The following is a 22,588-nucleotide window of genomic DNA, read 5'->3' on the forward strand; positions in this document are numbered from 1 at the left end:
ACTGAAATTTCAGGTCTAGTTATCATTTCCAATAACAAAGCAATTAGTGAAAGACACTACCTACCGCTTTTTGAACTGAATTAAATATTGACTTGCAAAATTTTGACAAGTTAAAATTATGATTCCATTTTTGTTATTCTAAACCAGTTTTATTCAATCTAAAAAAATAATTTGACATGCCTTGATGAGGACAAAAATATGAGAAAGATAAGCAGTTGTCATTGGAAATGCCTGTTTTTTGAATAGCTACAATATGAAATTAGTTCCAATTGTGAAACTATACAGAGTGGGTGAAAAGTCCGAGAACGGCTTAATATCTCATAAAGAAATGTGATTTCAAGGTAGGTGTGTGATTAGGGATCCTAATAGAATTAAAAACTACTTTACTATGACTTTGAAAATCTGGTCCGCCATGTTGAATGCAACTTTATTTTTTTAAATAGGAAGATGGTCATGCGATACATGATTTCGATACAGAATTTCAAGAAAATGATGAATGGCGAAAACCGCATATCGATATCTCAAACCGTTTCGAAGATATTCACCTTATTGACCAATACTATTCAAAGCAGAAAGGAGAGAAAAAAGTTTGAGAACGGCTTAGTATCTCATAAAAAATGTCATTCAAAGGTGGGTGTGATCGGGGATCCTACCGAAATTGAAAATTCTATTTTACTATGACTTTAAAAATCTGGTCCGCCATCTTGGATCCGCTATATTGAAAGCAACTCTATTTTTTGAATAGGAAGGTTGTCATGCGATACATGATTTCAATACGGAATTTCAAGACGATATTAATGGCGGAAACCGCACATCGATATCTCGAACCGTTCAGAAGATATTCACATTATTAATAATCAATACCATGCAAATCATAAATGAAATACATAAGTGGTAATTAATAATAAATTTCAATATCTTCGAAACGGTTTGAGATATCGATGTGCAGTTTTCGCCATTCATTTTGTCTTGAAATTCCGTATTGAAATCATGTATCGCATGACAAACTTCCTATTTCACATTTCAAGTGGTGACCAACCATATGGAAAATCATTCTATTCTATAAAAAAATACAGTTGCCGTTCTCGGACTTTTCACCCAGCCTGTATAATTAATACTACCAGCACTACTACCATAGAACAACCAAATTTATCTAGTAGTATCAATACTCATCTATATAATAAGAGAGAGTAGGGTTGTGTTTGTTCGTGTGTTCGTTTGTTCGCATCAAAACATGTCAACTTGTGGAATGCATACCGGAAAAACAGGAATGATTTAGATCTCCAAATTTTGCACATATATTCTAAAAATATCAATCTCGTGCACCTAGAAGCCCAAATTTCAATTTTCCTTCTAGATTTTTTAGAACTAATGTTCAAATTTCATTCATGCTACCGTACATGAAGTTCCATACGTCATAGGCTACATTGTTGTAGCCCAGAAGTGTGTGTTTTTTATGAGGAGGTTTTAATGCTGTTACAAGACATTCATTTTCGAACGGAGCCGTGTAGCGTAACGGTAAAACGCTCGCTTTCGGAGCGATGGTTCCTCGGTTCAAATCCCGATTCTTCAATTTTTTTGTTCTTAATTTTTTCCCTCGAAACGTATTATTATCAATTATTTTTTGAAGGAATTTGTTTTCATCACAATTGAACTAGGATTTTATCAAATAATTATTTTTAATGTAAAATTCTACCACCAGTACAAATGAAATGGACATAGTCTTCATGCTGTAGGCATATCATTGAAATCCATAAGAAAAGCATGAATAGATCACAATAAAATAAGTAATAATTTATATTTTTCAGTTATAATGTACTATAAGACACAAATTCGCAGTGAAGCAAATATTTTAGGTATTTTGTTTGGAATTGGGAAAACAAAAGGCTGCCTGATTCAAATTGAGGAGGATCTAATCGATACTAAAATTTATTGATGTATTGAAAAAAATCAATATGATTCTGTGAGGTTTTCAAGTATTATGTCTCCTTCAGTAATCCATACTACAATAAAGGAAAGAACTGGCTTATAAACGTAAGGAATAGGGAATAATGCTTGACGCACCATCACGTCTGATCTACTCAACTGATTAATTTGAAATTTTGCATATAGATTCTTAATTAACCGAGGATGGTTATATGCCTATTTTCAGTTCTTCAAGATTTCATTAGGTCAAGTTTTCAATTTGTCATGCTTCCAGTTGTTGTATAGAAGCAGCTGAACATTTCTTTTGAAATGGACATTAGATGATGATTCAATCAGATCCAATCAGATTAGGATATGATTGGGGATCCTATTCGAATAAAAATAACTGATTTTCTGTCGCCTCAAAATTTTTTTCCGCTATTTTGAATTCAACTTCATTTTCTTAAATTGGAAGGTAGACAAAGTTAGAAGACAGAAAACTAACGGTTGGTCATATGATACATGATTTCGATTCAGAATTTCAAGAGAAAATGAATGGTGAAAACCGCACCGATTTCTCAAACCGTTCAAAAGTTATTCTCATTGAAAGATACTGATAAATCATCCATCTATCCATGATCTTTACTATAATGATGGAAATAATATGGCTCATACACGTACGTGATATTATGTAGGAAAATTATGTTTGACGCATCATCACGTCTGAACTATTGGACTGATTGATTTGAAATTTTGCATAAAGATTCTTTATTAACCGAGGATGGTTATAAACCTATTTTCAAATTAATTTCAAATTTCGTTATTACGTCAAGTTTTCAGTTTGCAAAGTTTTAAAATAGACCCTTGCGAAGCACGGGTTACCTACTAGTAGTTTAATAATTTATACTGATTTGATACCATCTAGGTAATAGAATAGATTACTTTAGCAAAAGAATAGAGAATATTTCCTTTAATCTTTAGCATAGTTGAAGAAAATGAAATATCACGTATTATTTGATGTTTGGGAGCAGAATAGTTTTATGAGATCAACCAGAAAACAGAATACACAATGTTACAACTCCCCTCCTGTGGTGGCTATCGTTTTGATAGTTCACACCGAACACACCCAGGATTGCTGAAAATAAAACTCTTAAAAAACTATTCTTGTTGGTGCCTCGGATATTCAGCTGGTGAGCGCAGGTTTTAGTGTTTTGGGGGGAGTGACTAGGTTTAATTTCTGAAGACAGAAATATTGTGTCAGTTTTTAATTGACTCAAGTCTCCAGTCTCCAGACTCACAATTCCACTCACCACACAACACCAATCCTGACGTAGTACACTTGAGGAACTGCCTTATATATAATGTTATAACTAGCCTGAAGAGAAATGCGGCTTTGAAATAAACTAATGAATGCAATCCCCCTAGAATCAAAATCGATTCTGACCTAGGTAGACAACACTCGACTATTGAAAGTTTAATGGAATTTTTAATGTTGACTACTATATTAAAATGATCCCTAATGCTGCTCACAATATGAGATGACACTATCAATATTAATCTGACTCCAGTACAAACGGAATTGCCGATATACTGAGTGCAATGAGCCAAACAATATAATATACTCACACTCTACTCGCATAAGTAATCATGTCAGTGGGAAATCGATTTCACACGGGCCCAATACAAATTTGAGGGATGAAAAAATATGGAAAAGCTGCTATGTCCCCTTTCAGCCAGTATCACTGTTAATGCTCGGTGAGTATCGGCAATGTATTTTCTCTTTGTTCATAGAAAAAAATACATTCTCGACACTCCTAAGAAAATTGGAAATTGAATAATAAGTCCAATATTCAAGTAAGGCATACAATGAATTTTAAAATATGCTGAAATAAAAATATGCGTGTTACAACTTTTTGGTCACCACACAATCCTGCCAAGACTTGAAACAACCCTATCAAACATGTGTATCTTCGTCCAGATTATTGGATATTATATGCTGCTTATTGTAATAGTTTCACTATTTATTCACACTTATGTCTAATACTCACACAGTATATATTTTTTTCTTGAATTATATTCAATCGACGCACTTTTTAACACTTTTAGAAAAAATATTACCTCCATGGTAATCTGGACGAATGGGAATTTTATAAGAGCCAATAAGTAGGCTAATCCATTAAGTGGACCCTCAAAAAAATTACATTCAACACATCTAACAAACAAAAGAAAACAATTAATTTTACAGATAATTGGAGTAGTTACAAAAAAAAATTGAATGAAAGCTAATTGGCTTTATAAAACTACTCCATCACGCTAAACAAGATTATCACAGAAGGAGGAGAACAAGAGTGAATGAACGAATTCAGAGCAAGAAAGAATTTATTGTCTCTTGCAGAACAGCTGTGATGTTAGTCAGCTGTATGAACTGGACAAAAATAATTTGCAAATTGGGGCAGAATTATTCATTTCGTGTTCATGGGATAAATTGATACACTTCTTACAAATTTTTACATTTCCAATAAATGCAAAATATTACAGTTTTTTAAATTGGTTTTACAAACACCAAATCCAGTAGATCTAGCAGGCATGAAAAAACATATGATCAGAACGTGATGTACAATGTCGTCTGCTCAGAACCAACCTCGAATAATATAACCTTAAAAGAGATGTTCTTAATGACAATAAAGGTTTTAGTGAGTATTTCATTTTTAACCATATTTTAGTATTAAATGTGAATTTCCCAGGTTATGAACGCTCGGGCGTATTGCGTCGACACAACAATTAGACAAAACTAATAGATTTTGACCTCAAGCTGAAATGCAGATCACCTAAAAATACCATAAGGTTAACTCAGTTCATTTTTATATAACTTAAAGAGAAGAAGATAATTATTACACAGTTGGAGGAAAACTTCAGAAGTCTAGTCACAGTAGGAGGATGGAATTTTGTCTCATCGGTATCACATGAAAAATGAAGCCTTTTATGAAGCAGTGTAGGTGATAGCAGTGTAGGTATCTTTGACACATACCTGTGTATCTTTGACACAGGTATGATTAGAGATGGAAGAAGTATCACAGAAGACAAAAGTTCTGGAACAATAGAAAGACATTTGGCGCCTCACGTGTACTTGAAATAAGCGAGACGCATGCAGGTGGGTGTTGGTTATAGCTTGCAGACACAATCTACTCTTTAAAGCATTTTTTATTGTGGACCTTGTTAACTCAGTCTGACTCAGACAGAATTCAATTCAATTTCAATTTATTAAAAACACACAAAACAAGACAAAACAAAATTACAAAGAATTACGAAACAAATAAAACACAATAAAATGTTACAAATTTAAAAAACCATGGGCTTTGTGTTTGGGTGTGTTGGAGAAGAGAAAAAAAGAGAGGAAGATAAGAACCAAGATTTCTTAATTTCAGAAGGAGGAGTGGATGATGAACACAGTCGAACGCCTTTGAAAAATCGAATAGTGTCAGAATAGTACCCTGACTACTATACATAGCTGACCTGATATCCTCAGTAACTTTGAGCAGAGCAGTGGTCGTACTGTGACGTGTGCAGAACCCAGACTGAAAGGTAGACAGAAGATGGAAACGTTCTAGAAAAACAGAAAACTGCTGATGAACAAGTTACTAGAGACATTTAGACAGAGCTGGGAGAACACTGATAGGCCTCAGATCTGATAATGATTCAACTGAAGAGCATTTGGGCAGAGGTGAGACTAAGGCTGATTTCCAAATTGAGGGGAAAAAGGACGATTCCAAAGATTTATTGAAAATTATCGTAAGAATAGGCAAGGTGAAGGGAAGAGTATCTTTGATGAATTTGATAGGTATGCAATCAACTCCAACTGCATTGCTTGTCATTCCCATGATTATCCTCATCACATCAGCTTCAGTCACAGGAGAAATGGAGAGCTGCTGAGCAGGAGCTACATGAGGCGCCGCTCTTAGCCTGTTCAAGTGGTCATGAGCACCGGACAGGTCAACAGGATTATCAGTAAAGTTATCACATTGATATCATCTAAATTGAAAGGTATATTATGATGAACATGTGATTTTCCAAACCCAAGTTTTTCAATTTCGACCATACCGTTCTAGTAGGCTGCTTGCCAGAAAGAGAGTGGTAATAGAACCTGACCTTGGCATTTCTAATCTCCTGCTGGGTTTTGTTTCGAAGTCGCTTATACTCCTCCCAATCCACCACAGATTTTGAGCGTTTGGCTCTACGGAGAACAGCGTCTCTCATCTTCTGTAACCTACGAATTTCCTGGCTGAACCAGGGTGCAGGCTTTTTATTTACTTTTTTTCGTAACCATAGGAGCATGCCAGTCATACAAGAGAAGTAGAAAACTGTTCAACCTGTCGACCATCTCCTCGACATTATCTGTGAGAATGACTTTATGCCAAGGAATAGAGGCAGCATCAAACATAAAAGCACTTATATCCAGGCACCTATAGTTTCTATATGTGATGAATTCCTGCTTTGGTTTCGGCGGGTGCAGTCTGTAGGCACAGAACACAAGGTCATGTTTGGAGAGGCCAGGAGCCGGGAGTTGACCGTGCTTCGCAACTAGATTCACATCAGTGACAGCAACCACATCTAACCAAGTTTCTGCAGTTGCTGTATGGTGTGTCGCCTGCATTGGTAATATTGTTATATTACAGCTATTAAACATTGAAATAAAATTTGTACTATTTACAGATGCTAAATCGAGTAGATTTGTATTGAAGTCACCCATGACAATGACATGTCTATAGTGAGTCATCAAATTCAACAAAGATACCTCAAATTCAGCAAGTGATCTAATATCGGGAGCTTTATAGCAAACACATACAAGCACATGCATACCACTCACAGAGACATCCAAAAACATGAATTCAGATACATTCGCTACTGAGTTATCAGACACATGTAAAACAGAAACAGGTAGATGAGTTCCCACATAAACCGCTACTCCACCACCTCCCTTATGCAAACGGTCATTCCTGAACAGCGCGTAGCCATTCAACTCCACACTCTTATCACTTATGTGTGGCTTCAGCCAAGTTTCAGATAGAAGAATCACATCAATCAACTGGGAATCAAAAATTGATCTGAATTCATCAATGTGACACAAAAGCGACTGGGAATTTACGTGAGCTACCTTCAGCAAGCCAGAGCAATGTGAGAGAGCTTGAGAGAGATCACAAGCCGCCTGAGATGATGGAGCGCGCCGGCCCGGGGAGGCACTGTCAGGGACCACTGCGACACGTCGCGACGGGACCGCGCCAGCAGCGAGCAGAAGGCAAACACAACAGGCATAGCAAGCTAAACATACACACACAACACAACACACACTCAAGCATACATAACTATTGAAAATTATCGTGAAGTACAAAAAAAAAGTAAATACTCCAGGGGGTAAGTCATATTTGACTCCTAAGTAGACTGAGAATAATTCATGATAATTAGTGGGTATCAAGAAAACTATGAGAGTAGAATAGGATAAGCCCATATTATACAGTATTTCCAATATTAATATTTACAGTATTTCCTAATGATAAGTTTCCAGATAATCAATTAAAAAATATTTACTGTACATACATGGATGAATACAAAGCCATATGAAAGCCATATGATGCCATATGAAAGACCGACAACATTACTATGAAATACTCAGACATAGCCTAACTATAAATGGGTCCTCGATTAAATAATAGATATTGATAAATGGATTAATATTATCAAAATAATTCATTTAAGTAAGCCATAAATCCATATATACCTGAAAGAGAAATTGAAAATACTATAATTTATATTTATTCCACTTTGAAAGGAGTTTGAGAAAATAATACTGATAATAAAATCCTTACAGACAACAATAAATTGATTAGTAGTTGGTGGGCATTTAATAAATATTCAGTAACAAAAAACAACTTTGCAATGACATAAGATCGGAGAACTGATAACGGCCAGAAAAAAAAATACGTGAAGAAAGATTGATGAGATAACTTTACTAAATAAAATATGGTAGATCACTGATATTCAAAATAGTCTAGCTGGAATGTTATGAAATAGAACTATGATACGTGAATTGAATAAAAAATCCTGATTGATTGTATTAATAAATTGTACAATGAGTCTATTAGCACAAATCGTAAAAAAACCCAATTTGAATGAAGCAAAAGTGCAGAAGAGAATATAGTTACCTAATGTGGAAAAAAATTATCTCAATGATGTCAAACTAAGATAGGCTATACAACATCAACCGCAAGTTGTCAGGTCTAATAGTCATCAGTGCTATTTATCATAATTAATTCAGGAAGTTGGTCCATTAGAAAATCTGAAGCAAGACCAGCATATCATCAAGTGCATAATATCCTCACGTCTCTCCATTTGAGAAGAGAGAGAGAAAAAAATAAAACCATAATTGAGAGAACATTTTTTGCAAAATGATAAGTCTATATAAGCCAATTCAATGAATCAAATATAATCATAAGTTAGTCGAGATCGCTGAGGCTAACCGCAGAACGAATAACCCTTCGCTCACCGTCACCAACAATCCATTTTACAATTCCATCGCTGGACCATACATTTGCGAAACCGTATCTCGCCGCCGCTGCCCTGTACAACTCAAGTCGAAACTTTGTCAAGTCCTCTTTAATTGTAATATTGGTGCCTTTCAACAGCCTTTTCTTCTCGAAAACTCGCCGTCTCTCCCTGTAACCAGCAAAGCGCACAATGATAGGCCTGGGGCGCGCCACACCACCCGCATCCGGAGGCTGCTTCTTGCCGACTCTATGCGAGCGTTGGATCTGCTCCACCGTCATAGTGTCCAGTTTAAGATTACTCTTGAAAACCTCGAGAACAAGTTGATCGGTATCTTCATTAGGCTTCACTGGAATGCCGAACACTCTCAGATTTGTGCGCCGCTGATATTGTTCAAGATCATCAGTGCGATGCTGTAACTTAGCATCAAGAGTCTTTACCTGTTCAGTAAGAGCTGTCACATTCTCCTTCAAAGTTGTCAATTCCTCCCGCGTAGCCCTGAGTGCAGTCGATATTGACTTATCGATAACTTTCTTGAGTCGATCGGATATTTTTGTCACCAAACTATCGATTATATCATTGTTCGATAAAACTTTAGTGATGCACGCGTCGATAACTGCCGAGTCAACTTTCGGAGCCATAGCTTTATCAGACCGGACAAAGTTCACATATAAAGAGCTTTCAATTTTGTGTACTGAATCTGAACGAAGCCTAGATCTAAGATTCTTTGGAGTATTTCAGGGTGCTTTGGTGCTTTCAGGGCCAAATGAAAGTAGACTACAGGCATCTGAAATGAGATTTCTCCGAAGAACCTATGGATGCAGCCGAGAAGATAATTTGAGAAATATCGAGATAAGAAAACAACTAAACGTCTTTTCTATAAATGAAAAGATATCTCAGAGTAGGTTTAAATGGTACCAGCATGTGAATAGGATGGATGAAGACAGGCTACCAAAATTGGTGCTCAAATACAAGCCAGTAAGTAGGCAAGAGAGATCGAGTACGTCCAAGGGGAAGATGGGCAGATATGAGGTTCGGAACATACAAAGATGCCTAAACCCTGAAAGGAAAAAATCCTGAACAACATGGGCATACTGATTATTCGATCAACAGTATGGTAAAAATTTTATCTAGAATATATGAATTTCATGAGTTATCAATGTAGGCGTCTTCTATTGATTTAGAAAAAATATCCCATTATTGTTTTGATTTTGGATCATACAACATCAATTTTCTTTTAATTTGATGCGCAAATTCCGGTCTTTTGTCTTCAATGACTGGGTCAAATTGAACTCGATTTGATTTATCAAAACAAGGATCAATTTTCAACCGCTTAGAACAATAACATCAAAGTGATAATGAAATAACAGAAATCGTCTCTCTTTAGAAGAAAGAGCTAGAGGAAATTTTTAGGTTCGAGTCCAGGCGACCTTTGAAAACCTTTTGAATCAATATTGAAGAAAAGTCGAAGTACTTCAGCGGGATACAGTTATTCATAGAATTCTACAAAATGATGAGTATAGAAGCCAGCCGTGAAGTAGCTATACCTACTCAATAATTGATTCAATTTTAATCCAAGCCTTTCATCTATTCACCTGCCTCGAAAATCAGTTCAATATGAACTACTCGATTAGCTAAAGTTGAGATTCACTTCACAACTTTGTCGGCGGAATTTCTCATGTGACAGTTCGTGATGATGGGGAATACGTCCTGTAATACGAGGAATGAGTACGCCATCATGGAAAGCTCTGATTTCAGTTCAGAAATCCAGGACCCATAGACAATCTGCAGCATGTTTGAGAGACAAAGTCTCATCCAATCTGGAGTGGAAAGCCATTAGTATTGAACAATAAAGACAGGAGACACATCGACTATGAGAATTCATTATTGTTAAGTTGGGATGAAGTAAAATGGAATAGGTGATGGAATAGGAGGGGTTGTGGTATTGAAACTTGATTGATTGAGTAATTTATTCATAATAATTCCTAAATTTTTCACTGAGCTACAGTGAAGGAATGTCATTACCATCTACACTAATTTTGTGAATCGATTCAAGGTCAATATCGTTTATCAGACGAGAATATCCAATTATACTGGGTTGTGTTTTGATGGGATTAAGCTTAAGGCCATTTTTCTTTGTCCATTCAACTGTCGAATTGATATCCTGATTCATTATTCCAACTTTTTCATTGATTTTTGTTATGGGACAGCTTAAATAAATTTGAAGGTCATCTGCATAAGTATGGACGCTGGAGAACTTGATAATGGAGGAAAGGTCATTAACATACAAAGTGAATAGGAGAGGGCCTAAAATTGAACCTTGTGGTACTCCATGAATAACATTTTTCCAATTTGACTTGTTGTCACCAACAGAAACACATTGTTTCCTAACTAAGAGATAGGATTTGAACCAAACTAGGGAGTTGTGACTGAAACCAAGAATGGCTAACTTATTTAAAAGAACTTTATGATCAACAGTATCAAATACTTTGGAAAAATCAAAAAGGGTGAGGATGGTGCATTTTCGTTGGTCCATAAGTAACCTTGTATCATCAGTGACACGAAGGAGAGCTGTCTCAGTTGAATGGAATAGCCTGAATTCCTAAAGCCTGATTGAAAGTTATGAAGCTTTCTATTGTTGTCTAGAAATTTTACAACTTGAGCATGAATAAATCTGAAACTTGATGAGATAAGTTGATTGAATTCATTGACTTTGAAGTGTCAATTTTGAGGTAGAAGAAGGGTGGGCATCATCCAGCAAATAAAATTATATAATAAAATAATTCACAAAAATGTGCTTTTAGAATTAAGTTTGTTTTTCAGAAATTCTTCAAAATTATATTTTTAATATGTGAATATTACCTATTTTAGTTATAACTAGTAGTTCTGCAAACAGTAGACCTTGCTCATGAATACAACTTTCAATCTAATGAGAAGGGCCAGTACAGTAAGTACAGTATATTGTGAAGATTTAGCCATGTCATCTATTATTTTCTCCATTGAAAATGCTAGAGACACTGTTTCCAGGGACACCAGACTTATCAAGGAGGTACCTTTATATCAAATACATACCTTTCAAATGAAAAAGACTAAGAAATTGTCAAAAAAACCACAGATTTATTACTACTACTACTCATTGACTCTACGGTCCTTGAAGAGCCTTGGCCTCCTCCACAAGCCTTTTCCATGCATCTCTGTCCTGTGCTCGCTGCCTCCACCTTCTCACGCCCAAGGATTGAAGGTCTGCCTCCACGTCGTCCAACCATCTCTTGCGTGGTCGGCCACGCTTTCTTTGTCCCCCTGGTTGCTGATACAGAGACATACGTTCTGTACGGGTTTCCGGCATACATTCCACATGGCCCAACCAACGAATACGTGCTCTTCTAATTTCAGTAACAATGCTCGGTTGCCAATACAGATTATGGGGCTCATCATTTTTTCTGAGTCGCCACCTATCAGCCTCTAACACTGGCCCATAAATTCTTCTTAGGATTTTTCTCTCCCATCGATTCAACAGCATCTTATCACAACTTGTCAACACCCATGAGCATTCACAAGCATACATCACCACTGGTCACAGAACTGTCCTATAAATTTCAATTTTACTGCTCCAGCTTAACAGCCTTGATCTAAGGATTTTCTGTAGGCTGAAGTATGCCCTATTTCCAGCTTTCAATCTCTCTTTGATTTCCATTTGATTTTCATTTTTGTTAGTGATCAGGGATCCAAGATACTTAAAACATTCTACTGTTTTAAAACGATGTCCTTCCAGTGCGAGCTCTTCAGGTATCCTTCTCTGGTCTCTGGTCATCCTCATGTACACAGTCTTACTTCCATTGACTGCCAAACCTGCTTTTTTGACTCTTCCTCCAATTTTCTAAAACTTTCAATCAGATCCTCCTCCCTTCGGGCTAAGATGTCTACATCATCTGCATATGCTAGGCACTGTGCCATTCTAGTAAGCAGTGTACCTCCAGCATTCAAACCTATATTTCTGACCGCTCTTTCCAAGACAAGGTTAAACAGAGTGCCTGACATAGTATCTCCCTGTCTCAGACCCCTCTCAATGCCGAACTCTCGAGAACTTTGACCAGCAATACTAGCTTTGCTTTTGGTTCCTGTCAATGTCATGTTCACAAGGTGCACCAACTTATCTGGAATCTCCAGTATGCAGTGTTTCTAGCATATACGTCCTGTCTACACTATCATATGCTTGCTTGTAGTCTATGAATAACTGGTGGACAGGAATATTGAATTCATAGCATTTCTGCAGTATTGTTCTAATAGTGAATATATGATCTGTTGGTGCTCTCCCCTGTCTGAAACCACTCTGATATTCTCCAAGAGCATTTTCAGCATAAGGTGCCAACCTCTTTGCTAACACCTTTGCAAAGACCTTGTAAGCTACATTTAACAGAGCAATACCACGGTAATTAGCACATTCCAACTTGGAGCCTTTTTTATGTATTGGGCAAAGGAGTGCCATTTTCCAGTCATCTGGCATTTTCTCTTCCCTCCACACTTTACAGATCAGGGCATGCACCTTTCTCAAAACCAGCTCTCCTCCATGCTTCAACAGTTCAGCTGTAATTTTATCACTGCCTGGTGCTCTGCTGCTCTTCAGCTCCTGCATGGCTTCACTGATTTCTTCAAGCCCCGGTTCCCGGTCTGCAATTGTATGTTGGTCTTCCAAAAATCTGGACCCACCTCTCTCACCGATGGGATTCAACAAATTCTCAAAATATTCTGCCTATCGATCCAGAACCGCAGCTGGGTCCCCAGCCAGATTTCCATGTTTGTCTCTTATCAGTACTGCTCTAGCTTGGAAACCCTTCTTTTCTTCTCTTACCAAGCTGTACATCTCCCTTATTCTTCTGTTTGTGGCTTGTTCCTGTATCTTATCAATCTTCCTCCTTTCCCAAGCTCGTTTCTTCTCTCTACATGTGTTTACTGCCAGAGTCCTGGCTCTTACAAACGCCTCTCTGGTATTCCTGGTCACTCTTTGCAGTGCTCTCTGCCTTGCTTCATTTCTCATGCTTATTGCTTCTCTGCATTCTTGGTCAAACCATTCTTTCCTCCAAACAGGTCGCATGTTGCCTAATGTTTCCTCTGCTGCTCTTGTCAAAGCCCCTTTCAATATTTCCCAATCATGCTCCACATCATTGACTCCCTCCATCTCTCCAGGTGCTAATAGATGCTTTACTTTCTCTTCATATTGCACAGCAATTTCCCTAGTCTTCAATTTATCTGTGTCAAAGTTTGTCACTCTTGGGTTTCTTATTGGATGCAGTCGTGATATTCTCTGCCTGCATGTTGCCATCACCAGGTAGTGGTCAGAGTCCACATCTGCCCCTCTAAAGGCTCTTACATCCATTATATCTGAAGCATGCCGTCTATCTATGAGAACATGGTCAATCTGGTTCTGTGTATGACCATCAGGTGACTTCCATGTTGCCTTATGTATATTTTTATGAGGGAAGCAAGTGCTTGCAATAGTCATTCTGTTGCTGATTGCAAAGTTGATAAGTCATGTACCATTATCATTTGACTCCTCATGTAAACTCTCCTTGCCTATTGCTGGTCTATAGCATTCTTCCCTTCCTACCTTGGCATTCATGTCACCCAGAATAATTTTCACATCATGAGCAGGGGCCTCATGGTATAGTTGTTCAAGCCTATCATAGAAAGCATCCTTAGCATCCTCATCACTTTCCTCCGTTGGAGCATGAGCGGAGATCAGTGTGATTGTGAAGAATACAGATTTATTGATTCTTAGAAAGACCGGTTTTGGTCTTTATCAGAGATTGACAATGGTGTAATTACCGAAACCGGTCTTTCTAAGTATCAATAAATCTGTGTTTTTTTTTTAATTTCTTAGTATTTTTAATTTAATGTGAATTACCACAATATCAACTTCTCAATTACACAAGAAAGAAAAAAATTACCTTTATACCTTTACATACAATTTTTTCTCTACAACAGTAGTATTGGACTCCAATACAATAAAAAAAATTTTAAACTAATTTATCCAATGAATTTGATGAATCAATTTAATCTATATAATAAGAGACAGTAGGGTTGTGTTTGTTCATTTGTTTGCATCAAAACATGTCAACTTGTGGATTGCATACCAGAAAAACGGGAATGATTTGGATCTCCAAATTTTGAACATAGATTCTAAAAATATCAATCTCGTGCACCTGGAAGCCCAAATTTCAATTTTCCTTTTAGATTTTTCAGAATTAATGTTCAAATTTCATTAATAGTACATACAATTTCATAAAAAAATCACCAAATCATATGGTCAGAATTAAAAAAGGAACATCTGTTTCTAGTATTGCTTTCTACCTGATACCACTTAACCTCAATAATATTGTTTTGATAATTGATAAATATTTTTAAAATATTCTCATTTTAAATATAAAAATAATAATAGTATTGTTTTGATAATTAATAAATATTTTCATTTTTACAAACTCTGTATAATAATATGGTGGATGTGAAACAGCTGCATCAAATTTATCTCAAAAACATCTGTTTAAAAAAAACTTTCCCCCAGTTGCACGTATTCTGGTTAACGTTTAATTGCCATAAAATGCTATACTTCAATTGAGAGTCATGCTAACTGAAGGATTTTGGTTGCACAAAAAAGAAATTTCAAGAGATAACGCCGAATTGACATAAAAAATTTGTATGAGCTAAATATATGAATGAATTTCATCCATTAATAAAATAGAAAAGAGTATTCAGCTGATATTAGCATTCAAAATTAGATTCTAATTTTTGATTTTTTGAGATTAGTTTTCGATCTTCTTTGACTACACTGGCAACAGACGGAACATTTTTATGGCGCATGCGTAATGACAGTCACCGCTTCAATAACATAACCTCACTTTTTTGCCATTTGTTTAGAACTCAGACCAGTTATAGATTAGACACGACCCATTGTATATTCATACTGAAAGTCGATGAAGCCAACACCTAACTGCCAAATTCGCCCACCTTGACGTCACAAAAGTTTGTTGTGTAAGTGTTTGTGGTGTTTAACTTACATTGTTGTTATTCAATGCATTGTTGTTAGCTTGGTTGTGACGTCAAGGTGGGCGGATTTGGCAGTTAGATGTTGGCTTCAGAGGCTAGGCTTCCCAGCGTGTCTATTCTATAAAAAATGGTCTAAGGTTTAGAATAATAATTTAAATAGCATTACTGTCGGATAAATTACAGTGTTGCCGGATTGGAAACCGTTAAAATCTTTGTTAGTTAACCGGAAAACTTAATTGGAATAAAAAACTAACTGATCTTTGTGGAACAGAAATGAATCCGTAAAACTAATGCTGATTTATTAATTAGCGTTAATGTCCATATTTAAAAGATGTATGTGCAACTGGCCCATAACTTTGTTTTTCTGATGCAATGTTTAGGCCTACACGTGGCATGCATTATTAATTTTCCAGCTAGAACAGCCTTTTGAGTCAAAGTGCTAAATAAACGTCTACAGTTTCATCAATGCTGTATCGGCAATATGAAAACGCATTCAGTTAATATGTCTTTGAATAAAGGTGTTGATATTTACATAAAGAAATTATTCTCTTCCATTTTTATTTAATTAAAATTTCAATATTATTCGAGCCCTGATAGAATGACTGACTCACTGTACAGTCAGTCGAAAATTTTAATATTGGAATGAGGGGTATTTTGGCAAGCTGAGCAAATAAATAAGGTCATATGCACCTTTTCGTTATATCTTCAAATAAAAAATGAGTTTTGTGGGTTGTCAAAACTCCCTCTGAAAGGGAAACTATTCAACTTATTTTATCTTTTGGTAAAATAACAATGATTATCCATCCATCTATTATCTTCTATACTATAATAAAGGGAGAACTGGATTATACACGTATAAAGGTGTAAAGTAGTATAGGAAAATTATGTAATTATTGAGTAATTATTAATTAATTAGTAATTAAAAGTTTGTAATTAAGTAATTAAAAATTATTAAGTAATTAGGAAAATTACGCATCATCACGTCTGAACTACTGGACTGATTAACTTGAAATTTTGCATATAGATTCTTGCTTAACCGAGGATGGTTATAAACCTATTTTAAATTCTTCAAGATTTCATTACATCAAGTTTTCAGTTTGTCAAGTTTTCAATTATTTGTCATGCTTTCAGTTGTTGTAGAGGAAGCAGCAGAACATTTCTCTTAAAAGGGAAATTAGAAGATAAGTATGATTGGGGATCCTTTTCGAATGATAAAAACAGGTTTTCCGTTGCACCCAAATTTTTTACGCCATTCTGGAACCGCCATTTTGAATCCAACTTTTTTTTAATTGAAGGGTGGTCATATGATACATGATTCCGATACAGGATTTCCAGAGAAAAGGTATGGTGAAAACCACACATCAATATCTCAAACCTTTCAAAGTTTATTCTCATTCATTTCCTTTATTATAGTATAGAGATAAATGGATGATATATCCATCTATCTATCATCTTCTATACTATAATAGAGAAAAGAACTGGCTTAAAGACGTATACACGTCAGAGGATAGGGAAATTATGTTTGACGCATCATCACGTCTGAACTACTGCACTGATTTACTTGAAATGCTGCTTATAAATTCTTAATCAACCGAGGATTCTTATAGGCCTATTTTCAATTCTTCTGGATTTCATTACGTCAAGTTGTAAAATAGACCCTTGCGAAGCACGGGTTACCTGCTAGAAATAATAATAATATGATGATTCAATTTAATCATTTAATTGGATATCTAATATTTAATCATATATCCATCTAATCATATAATCGACCAATATCTAATCATAATAATTTATTTTATAATGATATATTATTAGAATAAGATAAAACAATATTAGTATTATCTTCAAAAAAATCTGGTAGGAAGAGATTTGAACCTGGGTCCCACAGTGTGTGAAACCACGGTCTAACCGACTCAACCACCATGTGCTCGTAACAATAGATGCGAAAAAGTATGAAAATAAATTTCTGTATCTTCAAAGACACATCCTTTCTGGATGGAGGTTAGTTTTCGGTTTTTAAATATTACAAAAATCCAGAGGTATTATCAAAAATCGTTACACATACGTTTCTGCGCCTTGTTTCAAAGAACTTGCATACCAAATCTCATCCAAATCGGTCAATAACTGCGACTGTAACTGCGGTACAAACAAACAGACAGACAAAAGCCGATCGAGTCGAAACTAAGACCTCAGCATCGCTTCAGTCAATGATGTGAAATATTTTTTCTATGTTTAGTTTTAAAGCATCTAAATTTGAAAATCTACTTTGTGGAAATACTTGAGGACTGAATTTTGTGAATTGTAGAACTATAAGACTTAACCTATTTCAGACTATGTATAATCCTATCTAAATTTGGGATAGGAATAGCACAAGGTTACCTTATTTACCCTCTCCCTATCATTTGGATAATGTACTTATTGTATAAATAAAATAAATAGAAAACAACAGGTTTATTATTATTATGGCGAAATGAAGTTAGAAAATTACATATGTATTGTGATCCAAACATTTTCTTTCATGAAATTATCTATATTGAAACGTCAGTATAATAATTATTCTCAGTGACATAATTTGGTTCAAAATAATAGGATATATTTTGAAGAGAATAATATTCACGATGATGGTAATTGTTAATATAAAAGGAAAGTCAGGTATTCTATTCGTTGATTTTCAAGTAGACTATTGTACAATAAGATGGATTCATTATTTAAAGAACGACTTGAAGCTTTTCCCGAATTCTTTCACTTATACCAAAACTCATGAGTACCGTTCAAAAATATTATTACTTACACCAGATATTTTGCTCTTCACGTTCAATTCAAAATAAAAATTACAATCCCTTTTAAGTAGTAGACTTCATTGTGACAAATATTTAGCCACAGTCACGTGATCTATGAACTCCGAACTATTAATAGGACATTTTTGTTACTAAAAAACAATTGCTATTTTTGTGGAGAGAAATTAATTTGGTAGAAACTGCATGCTACCTCTTTTCACTGGAACGTGTATGATTCATCAAAGAATGCGATAAATTTATCAATACTATTTATATTTGATTCTTAAATTGGGAGACTGGAATCTGTAGTTTTCTATTTCTAGCTAGAGCTCAATGAAGAAAACCTAGCACATTTCTTCGTAAATATACGAACTATGTCTGTTGTAGTATAGCAATTTGAAAGGTCAAGAATAAATGTTCGGTGAACGCCTAGAAGCACGCAACGCACAACCCGCCAAGCACCAGAGAACGATTTGTTGTCTGTTGGCAGAATGCAGGAGGCATGAGGCATGAGGCATTGTTCGCTATGCAATCGATACAAAGCGACTTGATCTAGATTCCACTCTACACAAGCGACTAGTCTCACTTCCCAACAAAAAACTAGTTTTTGTTAATTGAGACAGATTTATACAATTTTAATTTGTAAGAAGTTCATCTGCTGTTGATAAGCGATACATGGTTGAAGTAAGGATTAAAAAATCACCAAAAAAGAGAATGTAAAAATTTGCATTCATGAATGTACACATTATAGTAATTTTTCCATGATTTGGCAATGAAATTTGATTTGATATTGTTGTAAGAAGAAAAAAGAAGAAGAAGAAGAAGAAGAAGAAGAAGAAGAAGAAGAAGAAGAAGAAGAAGAAGAAGAAGAAGAAGAAGAAGAAGAAGAAGAAGCTAGCTAGCTAGCTAGCTAGCTGATATTAATGTCGTTGATTTGTTAAAGAGCAAAGTTTCAAGGTGAGATTGTCAGAGAAAATTGAATACAATCAATCGGGATTGAAGGGTCTCGTTGAAATTAGAAAATTTGTTGAGTGAATTTGTGTATGGATAGAATACTTCCAGAAACTACGTAATTGCTATTCTGGAAAGTCAAGTTCTTCACGGAAAGTACCGAACTCAATTTCGTATCTTATTAGCATATCAATGTAGATGACATAAGTTTGAGAGTAGATCAATAATAATTCAATTTACATCCAATGCTGTCCTCTTCCAAAACTTTTCCTTTCGCAGTATTTTCCACCGTGTATTGTGCTGAAGGAGAAGTTCTACTAGCATGCTATCTCCTATAACAATATTGATTTTATTCATCTATATTTCATGTTTTTTATCACAGTATGTGAATTCGTCCAATTGTAATAATAGCACCATAGATGATAATTATTTCGGTAAGTGTATAAATACAATAACAGTAGAAATCTTCAAAGCAAATGATAAAAAGAGATTATCTTGTCAAAAAGGTAGCCAATCTTTAGAAATAAAGATAGTGTGATGACCGCTTTGGAGGTTGCGGGTCAACCCCGCGTCCCCGCCCATGGCTGGCTGTTTTAGTCTGACACTGAAACCAGTTCAACCACTTTCTTACTGCTAAATACTCTCTTCATTATTCACTCTCTCCCTTTCTCTGACACGCACTCTCTTCCTCTCCATCCAATTCTCTCGAACTGCTACCAACTCAAGATTGCTGTCCGCAAAGAAGACAGAATTTATTCAAACTGGTTCAGACAACAAACGAATTCCTACATAATTGAAACATCATTAGGAGTCGTTTTCCGAAGTGAGGGAATGGTGGAATCGACTCGCATAATTAGTAGGTACGTGGACCGTGGGCTGCACCAGCATTCAGTTCAGTGGCCTCATCTTACGGAAAAACGGAGACCCGAAGGCGTACTGAGGCTCATACACAAGCCTAGGGCTTCAATATCATATGTACAAAAGTAGTTTGGCATTGCCCATAAATTAGATGACATAGATTCAAGTAGTAAGGTAGCTGGAAGAAACTGTTGGGAACTGACGAACTGATAATATTTTTATCAAGAATTACAAAAAAAAATCAAAGATTTTATTTTGAAATTAAAACTTGATGAGAGAATTCTTTCTCCTCTAACAATTCTTTATATGCAACATCTCCAACTATTAATTATTAACTATCAAAGTGAGCTGAGTAAGTTGAGTGAGATGATTCAAATAAGTGAGATGAAGGTTTATCAAGGATTCTCTTCCATAACTAAGGAAATAAGAAATGTTTTAGAGAAAAATCAACATACTGTCTTGGACAATCTAGTATTTATTCCTGTAACAATGCTATAAGGAAGATATATGTTATTTCAGCAAATCAAATCCTAATCTGAACATGAAACATGAATGATTCATCTTAGAATTGATATGAGGAAAATATAATCAATTTTATAAGCTAAAAAATTGATAAATGAATAGTTTGTTTACCGGAGTAAGTGCAATGAAATTAAGAGGCTGCTTTAGCTATTTAAAAGAATTTAGATAGAAGCAACTATTAAAGGAAGTAGAAAATAACGAAAATCTGGAATTGAGACTTCCATGAATGATGACAATGATTTTGCTGAAGTATAAGACTTACGATTTCGCCGTTTGGGTATGCAACCCGCCCAACAGACGTGCCACTATGTCTGCCTACCAGCGCCGTTCCATCAGTGCAATAGTCAGAGGTAAATTGTATCATAGTAATGGGTCTGCTAACTCCAATACACAGAGTATGAGATGACATAACATGAATGATGTTTGAAGATAGGTGAGTTATAGAAAGGTGATAAAGGCGATGAGTTATGCAAAGGAAGGTAGGTGATATACACATACAAATCATGCGCCATTCAATTATATCGAATATAAGTGTTGGAGAGAAAAGTGTTATGGTACTGTATATCAACTTTCCAAATACAGTTCTCCAGAAAGTACGTATTTGCAATAAAGTCAGAATCTATTATTTTGTAAATAGAATATACAGTGCAATAAATTCAGATTATTCAACATTCAGAATGCAATTCTATAAGATTGAATACAATGACATTTTATGAATAAACTCAATATTTTCAGAGATCTGAAACTCCTAATGGAAGAGTCAAGAGAAACTCATAAGAATAGACAGTAATTACCAGGATGATTAATGAGCGAACTTAATTCGACTGCTAGTGGTTCAACGGACTCCATTGAATGATATTACACAGTACGGTCTATCGCTCCCGCACCAAGGCAGCTTGTCTAATTAATTGAGTTTTTCTCCAACTTGTTCCAATCAATTAGAAGTATGAGGTTGAATATCTCACTACATTATCCGAAAAAGAATGGAGTTCATCACTTGACAGGCGATTACAATAACGATTATTGAAAAGAAACTCAAAATTAGATGGATCTTTTCAGTTTCGGAAATTATTGAAGTGGAGAGTTTGACAATAATTTCTGAACATCATAGAGCAAAATAAAGACAGTATTCTTCTTGAGGGAGAAGAAACAGTCGATCAATATGCGTTCAACTTGAACGATATTGATTGGAAATTATAGCTTAATTTGAACAGTGTCATTCACACTCATAATTTAATGAGTTGCTTCTCAAAATTTTTAGTTCATCCAGTGGCTGGGAAACGATATTTTCTGATTACTTCCAAGTTACTCAAGAAATTATCTTATAATTTTGAATGTTAAATAATAAATGAGTGTTGGAGAAGATAAGATAGGGTAGGTAGAATAGGATAGCCTCTCTGTGGATTTACAGAATAAAATGAATATTTAATTATGTATAAATAAGATACAGATGCTTTTATCATTGATTACTATTGTAGATATTTTCAAAGGATAGCATCAAGTAACTAACAGAGGCACTAAAAGGCATTGAGTGAAAGAGCGGAATCAAGTGAGGCCCGGTCTCAAGACAGATTAATTTTAATTGCTCTTGAGACGGATCTGAACGTGAATGGGGAAACCTGGTTTCGTCTTGAGGCCAAAACACCCGCTCTTCCCCCTCTGCCATATTTTCTACCCTCGGTCAACACGTTTTGCACGTGTTATGGATAGCAAAATTATTCTAAAAATCGATTTCTTGAAAAATCGATTATCGAAAAAAAGAAATCGATTTCACAAAAAATCGATTTTTTGAGAGAGTCGATATTCATTTTTCATCCCCACTTGTGCCTCAGTGTGAGTAGGAGAAAGTTAACAGTCACAATAAAAACCGGTTTCTTCAGGAAACGAATACTGCATTGATCATCCCCTAGTTTCACTTCAGAGTGAGCGGAATAGTCGAGGAATCAACACATCCCCCAAGCAGTAGGGTCAGTGTGTGTAGTAGTGTGGTGTTTTTG

The 22,588-nt window shown here is 35.5% G+C and overlaps 2 protein-coding genes across 5 annotated transcripts in view; both read right to left on the minus strand.

Moving 5' to 3' along the window:
- The window catches only part of LOC111056051 (protein numb), a 232,212-nt gene that overhangs the window by 134,350 nt on the left and 75,274 nt on the right, over nt 1–22,588 (minus strand). The gene's annotated exons all lie outside the window — the stretch shown is intronic.
- Nucleotides 13,123–13,947, minus strand: LOC120351364. Its single transcript, XM_039428347.1, has 2 exons — nt 13,384–13,947; nt 13,123–13,263 (listed from the first exon to the last, which is right to left on the minus strand). Exons 1-2 carry the CDS (start codon nt 13,940–13,942, stop codon nt 13,193–13,195), a joined length of 630 nt encoding a protein of 209 aa, XP_039284281.1. The 5' UTR covers nt 13,943–13,947; the 3' UTR covers nt 13,123–13,192.

The sequence above is a fragment of the Nilaparvata lugens genome, chromosome 5, assembly GCF_014356525.2.
Source record: "Nilaparvata lugens isolate BPH chromosome 5, ASM1435652v1, whole genome shotgun sequence".
Classification (NCBI taxonomy): domain Eukaryota; kingdom Metazoa; phylum Arthropoda; class Insecta; order Hemiptera; family Delphacidae; genus Nilaparvata; species Nilaparvata lugens.

What these genes read in the sequence shown, in the direction of transcription:
- LOC120351364 (XM_039428347.1), bottom strand. Translation starts at nt 13,942, where the DNA reads ATGACTATTGCAAGCACTTGCTTCCCTCATAAAAATATACATAAGGCA. An exon ending in GACTCTGGCAGTAAACACAT is followed by an intron (nt 13,264 to 13,383) that starts GTAGAGAGAAGA and finishes AGGGTTTCCAAG; the next exon opens with CTAGAGCAGTACTGATAAGA.